General features: G+C 43.9%; 1 protein-coding gene across 1 annotated transcript in view; it reads right to left on the bottom strand.

Moving 5' to 3' along the window:
• Positions 1–9071: 9071 nt before the first annotated feature.
• Positions 9072–9877, bottom strand: part of LOC105818224 (mas-related G-protein coupled receptor member X2-like) — a 19435-nt gene continuing 18629 nt past the window's right edge. The window contains exons 2-3 of the mRNA XM_012654165.1: positions 9636–9877; positions 9072–9201 (exon numbers count right to left, since the gene is read on the bottom strand). The exon at positions 9636–9877 is cut by the window's right edge and continues 1 nt beyond it. Coding sequence (XP_012509619.1) covers positions 9072–9201; positions 9636–9877 — 372 coding nt within the window. The remainder of the gene's footprint in view (positions 9202–9635) is intronic.

Below are 9877 nucleotides of genomic sequence, written 5' to 3'. Positions count from 1 at the left end.
GAATCGAGGAAGAACGGATATTCCCAAATTCCTTTTATGAGGCCTATATCATCCTGATACCAAACCAGACAAATACACAACAAAAAAAGAAAACTATAGCCCAAAATCTCTGATAAAAATAGCTGCAAACATCCTCAACAAAATACTAGCAAACCAAATTCAACAACACATTAAAAAGATTATTCATCATGATCAAGTGGGATTAATTCCAGGGATGCAAGAATGGTTCAACATATGCAAATCAATCAGTGTGATACATCATATCAACAGAATGAAGGACAAAAAATATATGATCATTTCAATTGATGCTGAAAAAGCATTTGATAAAATTCAACATTCCTTCATGATAAAAACTGTCAAAAAACTGAGTATAGAAGGAACTTACCTCAACATGATAAAAGCCACATATGCTAGACCCACACCTAGTATCATGCTGAATGGGGAAAAAACTGAAAACCTTTCCTCTAAGATTTGGAACAAGACAAGGAGGCCCACCTTCACCATTGTTATTCACCTTAGTACTAGAAATTCTATCTACAGCAATCAGACAAGAGAAAGAAATAAAGGGCATCCAAATTGGAAAGGAAGAAAGGAAGAAGTCAAATTATCCTTGTCTGCAGATGATATGATCTAAGTGTCCATCAAAGGATGAATGGATACAGAAATTGTGGTACATATACACAATGGAATATTATATAGCCACAAAAAAGAATGAAATCCTGTCATTTGAAACAACATGGATGGAACTGGAGAACATTATGTTAACTGAAACAAGCCAAGAACAGAAAGACAAATCTCCATGTTCTCACTCATATGTGGGAGCCAAATCTTAAAAACAATTGATCTCATGGAGATAGAGAGTAGAATGATAGTTACCAGAGGCTTGGATATATAGTGGGGAGGGGGAGATACGGTGGGGATGGTTAAGGATGCAAAAATGTAGTTAGATAGTATGAACAATAGTTGATAGTACAACAAAGTGTTTATAATCAACAATAAGTTAGGGTATATTTTAAAATAATCAAATGAGTGGAATTGGAATGTTCCTAACACAACGAAATGTTAAATGCCTGAGGTGATGGCTACCCCAATTACCCTTATTTGGTTAATTAACATTGTATGCCTGTATCAAAACATCATATGGACCCTATAAAGATATACAACTTTTTATGTGCCCATAATAATTAAAAATTAAAAAGAAATCAGCCAAGCTGTAGTGATTAAATCAAATGCCCGACACCAATTATGGTCACTAATCCTAAATGGGAAGACACAGTAGTATCCTTGCAGGGTGCTCAAGAGCACAGACAGGGCCCAGAGCAGGGCACGCACAATAGCTGACGTGTGTCTTGGGAGATGGCAGCCATACCAGATGGACCACAGGAGCTCAGCATGCTTCATGCTCTGGGAAAGATTAACATAGGACATAGTATGTAGGAGATTAAACTGAAGGTAGCTGATGAGTTGCATCAGCAAATGTATCATGTGGTGCCAGAGGAAGACAAAGTAGGCCCTGGCCAGGTTGAGGGTGTAGACGGAAAAGGCATTTCTGCGCATGTGGAAGCTCAGGAGCCAGAGCACATTGCATTTCCGATCACCAGTGAGATTGGAATTAGGGCCCACACGTCACAACTTAGAGGAAGGGTCTTGTCACTTCCATTCATTTATATGAGTTTCGTGCTCCAAATTGGGGTGCTTGGAGCCATGGTCAGAAACCCTCCACTGGTGCCCCTGGGAACACAAGCAAGATTTGACCACCACCTGTACAATCACGGATTCTCAGGACCATCCTGTAATGTGTGAATTACTGGGCCCATTTACAAGGAGGATATCAGAAGCTTGTAGACAATATATAACCTATCAAAAGGTAGGATGTCCTTGAATCTGGTTTCAAACCCTGTTCTTCATGACTCTAAAGCCTGGTCTTACTATATTGAACACTTCTGCTAACATGGGAATATTCTATGATTGAAACATCTCCACTTAACGGGCTGGAGCTATGGACTCAAGCATTACTCTGTCCTGGGCCAGAAATTTTCTCTCAGGTGCAGGAATTCAGGAAGACACAGAGGTGATTGTGACATCCCCATGACTAAGACTGGACCATCCATAGAGGAAAGTGAAGACGTGCATATGGGACATGAGGGGAATGTGACCTCTTAATAGGACAGATGTGAGGATGGCTGTTCCTGGAGGGCTAGAAAATGTTCCATATGTCAACTGTTGAGGACAGGAGCACCTTTTGTATCCCCAGTGCTGGGCTCAGGGTGTGGCACACTGTGTTCTCAATAAATATTTATTCAATGAATGAATGCATGAATGAGGAGCATAACGGTAGTGGTAGATTTGGGTTAAATAGAATGTAAAAATGAAAATACAATTAAAGGCATTAGAACACATATGTATAACGAGATGAAGAAAATTTCATTCACCAGAATTCTTTTTGTGGAAAGGTCTTTATGTGTTAGGAAGAATTACTAATGTGTGCCCAAATGTCTGAAGTTGATACCCGGTGTGCCTCTGAAGTGATGACTGGATATGGCTTTGCTGAGCCCCTAGTGTCATTCAGGTCCACAGTGTGGGGCTAGGTGTGGGTCTGTGCCAAATCGCTCAGCAATACAGAGGAGGGAGTCAGTGAGGCTGAGGTCTGAGTGCCACTGAAGCAGGGACTTGAAGTAGGAAAACATCTATGGAGAGCTACTAAGTGGTGTGCTGGGTGTGTCCAATATACACCTTCTTCATTCACTCTCCCAGGAGATCTGTGGTAAGATTTCCTTTGCTCATTACAGCTTTTGTGTGAGTGGAGTCCATGAGGGGAAATAGAAAATGTTCGGGGCTTGGAATGTAAAGAGAGATGCTCTTTCAGATTTCAGCTGGTGGAAGAGGATGAGCTCACATCTGGGTGAATAACAGCAGCAAATCGAGTGTCTCTTTTAATGCTCTCAAGAGCCTATGAGGTAAAAATCGGTATTATTCCGATCTTATGGAGGATGGAACAGGAGCACGAAAAGGATGAGTGATTATTCTTTGGCCTCATGCAGTGTGGATTTGTACCCAGCAGGGCTGCCTCAGCGTCTAACCCTTTGAACAGCCCTCTGGACCCACCAACACTGTGTGTTGGTCGCACATGATGAGGAGGAAAGCAGAGTAATTCCCAGGTTAAATCCGAGTTGGCAGTCAGCATTGTGGATTGAAAAAAAATCTGACCTACTGGAACCCCAGAGAGGAAGAAAAGCCAATCAAGTAGATAACACAAGAGAGGGGAGGGGAGGCCAATCAGGAAGTCGGCTGAATCCGAGAGCCCTTTCCTGCTTCACAAAGCAGCCTTCCCTGAGTCCTGGGGGCTCACAGGGGCAGAGGCTTCCAAGTGGGGAGAGGATACGTCCTTTGCTGGGGTCCAGAGAGGCGTCAGGACTGAATGCATCCATCGTGAGCCCTCAGAGGGACAAGCTCCTACAGCCTTGGTTGGCCAGAAAAGGAAATTGGAGGAAATCAGAACCTCTGTTATCCCCACTCAGGCACTTCACAGGTGGTTTGTGTATAGTTAGGGTGTGATGTACTCGTCTTCCTCAGCAAACCTGAAGCTCCATGAGGACTGAGTCATGCCCGATTTCTTGCCCACTATTGCATCTCCAGCATTTGGCATGTGCTCCTTAAAGCCCATCCATCTTAATATCCTCATTGAACACAGGAAGAAGCTGAGGCTAAAAGAGTCAAAAGGATTTCCCTGAGATCATACACTGAAGAGCGGCCCAATGCCAGCCCCTGGTCTCCTGGAGCCCTGTGTGAAGCTCTGTGCCTCTGTTCTCTGCCCATCATTCAGTATTTCTGAGGCATCCGTACACAATCTTCACATGAACACAGAATCTGAGGGCTGATCGGGGGCTGCAGAGACTACTAGCTGCCCCTGATCTCCTTTTTCCTCTTCCGTCACATAACAATTCTGAGAGTTTTAAAGCAGCAAAAGGACTCCCATCCCAGTGTTCTTGGATGCTGAGTGACACTGTGTCACTAGGTGCTGGCCAGTGGGAGGTGAGAGGAAGCAATATAACTAAGTCCTGGCTCATGGGATTAATAGAAGGAACACAGTTTTCCCTCCCCTTCATCCTCCTCCGCCAGGCAGGAATACCGATGTGGCTGGACTCACAGAGCCACGAGGATGAGGGCACCTCTCTAGGAATCGGGAAGTAACAATTTTTGGAGTCCTAATGTATCATGCCTTGGAGCCTCCAGCTCAGGTCTGAAAAACAGTCATTCTTCGGTATCTATAGGGGATTTGTTCCAGGAGCCCTGCAGACTCAAAAATCTGCAAATGCTCAAGTTCTTACATTGAACGGTGTATTTGCATATAACCTACACACATTCTCCTGTATACTCCACGTCATTTCTAGATTACTTAAAACACCTAATACAATGTAAATATCATGTAAATAGTTGTTACAATATATTTTTAGGGAAAAAAGTTTGTACCTGTTCAATACAGACTCAGCCATTCTTTTTTTAATTTCAAATACTTTCGATCTGAGGTTGGCTGACTCATGGATGCGGAACCCATGGATACATGGTTTTGTATTTTGTTTAAAATATTTCTATTTTGGGTCTTTATTAGATCAAACAAATTTATACTCTAGCCAAGAGGTGTATGTTTTCTCTTTTAAAAATTACATTTCGTTTACTAGTTGCTTTTTAGGAATGTGGTGTTTCTCCTTAAAAGTGGCACTAGAGAAAGAAGGTGCAAACAGAAAAAAAATAACTCTGACAGAGTTGAGTTGAGACGAGATTCAATGACACTTAGATAGAGGAAACCCCGGGAAGTAGAAGGATATAAGCAGGTGTGAGGCTTAATCTCGTTTGCCATGAGGATTCCCTTTCCATCCTTCTGTAGCCTGTTTGGCATCGCTAGGGGTGGCCTGTATGCACCTCATCAGTGGGATCCTTTTTCTCCTGGTTTCTGGTTGAATCAAGCCACTGGGAGACCCCACCAGGAGACTGGAGGGCAGGAGGAGAGCACTTTGCATTTCCCCTCCCTGGCTCTCTGCCCATTTGGCTGTGTGTTGGTGATGGCAGGGTGTCTCCAACTGCCTGGTCTCCTCTCCTACCTCAACAGCCTCAGCTATGCTATGTTCTCAGTGGTCACTGCTGCACCCTTGTCCCTTTAAGCCTAGAGGTGGAAACAGTGCTTCACTAGTGCTGCCTTGGGGTGCATCCCCCTGCATTGTCACTTTCCCTTAGCCTGCCCATCTTTGTCAATTGTGCCTGCACAAAGTTTTCTTCAGTTATTTCTGTTTGGACTATGTGTTTCTTCCTTGGGCTTTTCCAGATATGTCAAGGAGAATAACTTTGAAAAGTAAGTAAAACAATGCAACTCAGGTTTATAGCAGTTCAGCTCTGAGAAGCAATGCCTGCATATTCTCATGCTCCTTAAACGAATGGGAGAGGCACCATTCTCTCCATGACAGCAGACTCGAATGGTTGGAATTAGGGCAGAGTTTGTGCAGATGGATCAGAAGGGAGAAAGTTCTGTTTTACCTCATTTGGAACTCCCACAGTCTGGACTGCCAGCACCCAGTTTCCAGAAGGAAGCTTCATGTCTCTTGCCTTTTCCTGAAGGAAGGTCCATGACCCCCTGTATGTAGCACTCTGAGTGGAAACACTGGGATATCACCTTAGAGCAAGAACCTCAACTGACTTTGGAAAGAAGACAATTCTTGTTATAAGCCCTTACCTTTCCCCTATTCTTTGGCGAAGAACCTTTCTGGGATTCAGTGATTTCAGAGGACCCATCTGTGTCCCCTAATTGAGGAGATTCCTACAGGAGCTGAAGGGAAGCTGGTGACCATGGGAATCTTATCAAGATGCTGGATGGGGACTGGGCGCGGTGGCTCATTCCTGTAATCCTAGCACTCTGGGAGGCTGAGGCAGGATGATTGTTTGAGCTCAGGAGTTCGAGACCGTCCTGAGCAAGAGTGATACCCTGTGTCTACTAAAAATAGAAAAAATTAGCTGGGTGTGGTGGCGCGTGCCTGTAGTCCCAGCTACTGGGGAAGCTGAGGCAGGAGGATACCTTGAGCCCAGGAGTTTGAGGTTGCTCTGAGCTGAGCTGATGCCACGGCACGCTAGCACAGGCAATAGAACGAGGATCTGTCTCAAAAAAAAAAAAAAAAGATGCCGGGCAGCTCTATGATTTCCTGTTCAGGGATTATAGACAAATCAGAGACTAGAGTCATTTCAAACATGATTCTTTACTGAGATATTCCTTGGCCTCTGTCCCATGTCTATTTACACATCAGCCTCACCCCATCTGGTCCACCTAGGCCAACTATAAGCCTAGGTATCAATGTCAAGCAATGCGATCTTGTATTGTGACACTTTATAACCAAAGAATAAAGTAGACTTTAGGGTCATATATAATTTAGCTTGAAATGTTTGTTGAATTCAGCATAAATACACAGTCATGGATGACAGCTCCCAAAAAGTGCCCTGAGGGACTTTCAAATCTTTTCTGTCTTCCTGGAGGACACTCCTGGATATCCTGTGTGCTCCTCCACAACAGGCAACTGAGAGGAAAATCCATCACTGGCCTTGAAAAGAGGCCGCTCATGTGCGGACTCCTGCATCCCGCACATTCTTCCCCAGGCACAGTGAGCACACCTGCAATGAAAGGGAGGGAACCTTTGTCAGAATAACCAGCTCCAGAGGACACTGACTGCTCTCTTGAGCGGGAGGTGCCTGCAGGAGCCACAGTGAGACCTGGTGACTCAGCCAGTCTTTTCAAGATGCTGGACTACCCTGTGATTTTCAGGTGGGAGCTGCTAGAGAAAAATAGTTGCTGAGCATCTTCTAAATTCCAGCCCTAGTCCCAAGCACTAGGGATTCAAAGACATGTTCTCTGCTCTTAAAGACCTGACAGTGTGGTGGAGGAGGGAGAGAGGAAGACAAATCATTGAGGTTCAATGTTCTAAGGGCTCTCATACAGTAACGTCTTATGCCAAGTGAGTTCCATTTGGGCGTCAGGGGCTGAGCCTAAGCCTCCAGGAGCTCTAAGATTTCTTGTGGGCACCCCGAAAAGGAATGTCCCTGATGTCAAAATAACCAGTGCCCAGGTGAAATTTCTCTACAGAGCTCCTCATGATGGAGAAAATCTTCAGCCAAAAGTGTACAATTGATGACATCACAGACTCACAGTGCTGACTCTGATAATAACCGTTAGTCTGAACTGATGACATCACATAAAGTGCACAGGCTGCATGCACTGTCTTCCTGCCACCTCCCACTGTAGGAAGCCCTCATGTGCTGCCAAGTCCTACTAAGGCATTTGGAAATCAAGGGTGTACATATAATGTACAAAATCAGCAGAGTGCTGGATGTGGAAGAGGATCGTATCTGGATTCGGGGAACCTGATCCGTATACTGACTGTGTTATAAGTGTGGTCAAGAAATTTGGTTGGAAAATTTGAAAACTGTAGACTTCATCATTCATAGCTGCTTTGTACTATCTCCTGTGTACGCAGTTTATTTGTCAGCTCCCGTCTGTGAGGGTCCATCTGGGGAGCAGCCTCACGGCCTGTGAGCAGCAGAGAGCCCACTGTGTCACAACGAGTCATGGTGGCCCCTCCTTCTGCTTGAGTTCTTTGTTGAAACAGAAACCAGTGGTACAGATTAGTCTTCAACTCTGCATTGACCCTAATTTTTTAAATTAATAATTTTTGAAAAATGTAAAATTTACACAACATACATTTTACTACTTTATCCATTTTAAATGTATAAGTCAGCAGCATTAAGTATTTTCACAATAAGGTATAACTAGGACCACTACTTGTTTTATGAACTTTTCATTATCCCACATTGAAATTCTGTACCAAATAATGATTATTCATTCTCCCATACCCCATCCGTAGGTACCTACTTATCTATTTTCTGTCTCCATCAATTTTCCCAGTTTGGATACCTTATAAGAGTTAAACTTACAATATCGTTCTTTTGTGTCTGGCTTATGTTGCTTAACACAATGTTCTCAATGTTCATCCAGGTTGCAGCACATATCAGAATTCAGGGCCAACCCTAAGTTATTATCAATGTTATGATATCCATGATGTAACTGACATCATCATGAAAAGGTCAGATGTTTTCAATTTTGCTTCCCATGGGGAAAAGCCATGAAACTAACTGAAAGTTATAGCCAGAATGATTTGCACAAAGACAGGAAGTATACAGAGTCCTCCTAGAAATAAAAGAATCTGTAAACTAATAATAAGTGATTTTCAAGATAATTTCCACTTTGAAACCAATATTGTGGTTGCCCATGGCGAACCTGGAGTTTATGGGACATATTTATAGATGCTACACTAGTCTCTTGGTCAAGAAAGCCTAAATAAGGATTTACCAGTTCTCCTGGGGATGACCATATTTTTCTTTAGTAGAAATCAAGACCAACTTTTTGCCATGCCATTGACAAATGACGGCAGAGGATTTTTCATAAAACCAGTTTCCTAGAATGTATTTATGAAGGCAGACAGTCTGTCTCTAGAGACATTATTTTTTCTAATATCTGAGAACTCAATGATATTTAGAGGTAGCAGAACTCACTTATTAAGAATCAAGTTTTCCACTTGCGGCAATGCTCCCAATCACACAATGGAACATGATTTTCAAGGGAACATATTCTGAGAGTTAAAGAATATTCTTTTTCAATTCTGTCAAGAAATTTTATACTTGTTAAGAAAGAAGTATAAAAAAGAATTTTAGGTTGTTCAACAGGCATGCTTTCCATTGCAATGAAAATTGCAAAGAAAATGTTTTCAATAGGAAAGATTCAGAGGAAGATAACATGAGAAATTTATTGGTAATGTCAAGAAGGATGGAGACATTCTACTTTCAGACTAATGCTCTCTCTCAGTAAAACTAGAAAAGCCAGGTTAAAAATAAATCTATCTGAAGATATTGGGGAACCACTCAGACATTTCAGAGGTATAAGCCTGAGAATAATGCATATAATCGTCAAGTGCAGCAGGGCCGTGTTGACCGTCAGAGTCACATCTGACTGACCAGGGCAGAGGCTGTTCCTCCCTGGCCTATCTGCTTTCCAACAGCTCCAGGGATCCCTGAGGAAGGCTGCCCCCACGTTCATCCACCTCAGGAGTGTCCTGCAGAGCCCGCTGGAGAACCTGCTGGAGGGTCTGCTGCCCTTCCTGCCACCGCTGCCTAAAGGAGCCCCCAAAGAAGTAAATGATGGGGTTGGCACTGCTGTTGACAGATGTCAGGAACACGGAAACTAGAAATAAATAACAAAGGACTTCATTGTCAAGCTTCATCCAAAAATATGAGAACCTGACAATGCCTGAGGGCAGGCCACAGACGAGGAAAACCAGCACTGTGTATGTCACATACAGCCTGGTGATCCGCATCTGCTGGGAACCACATAGGAATCTGACGAGCAGGGCCAGGCTGGAGCCACAGAGAGCCAAAGGAAAACACCCAGCCATGCTTTTATGATGATTCGAGATGTCCTACACCAAATATCGTCACCAATGTCCCAAAATTGACACAAGAGATCCAGGGTGCACAGCAGCAGGGCCAGGGCCCAGAGCAGGCCACACACAACAGCTGATGTGTGTCTCGGGGGGTGGCAGCGGTACCAGATGGGCCACAGGACCGACAGGCAGCGCTCGGTGCTGGTGGTGCTCAGCATATACAGCCCGGCAAGGTAGGAAAAAGTCAACACAATGTGGAACACGTTAGGGATGAAGAAGGGATAATGGAAGACCTTGATGAGTTTATTCAGGGATTCTATCATCAGGAAGCAGAGGAGGAGGAAGTCGGCCCCGGCCAGGTTGAGGATGTAGACGGAGAAGGCGTTCCTGCGCATGCGGAAGCCCAG

The sequence above is a fragment of the Propithecus coquereli genome, unplaced genomic scaffold (genome assembly GCF_000956105.1).
Source record: "Propithecus coquereli isolate 6110/MARCELLA unplaced genomic scaffold, Pcoq_1.0 Scaffold44, whole genome shotgun sequence".
Taxonomy (NCBI): Eukaryota; Metazoa; Chordata; class Mammalia; order Primates; family Indriidae; genus Propithecus; species Propithecus coquereli.
This window is presented reverse-complemented; position numbering and strand designations above follow the sequence as displayed.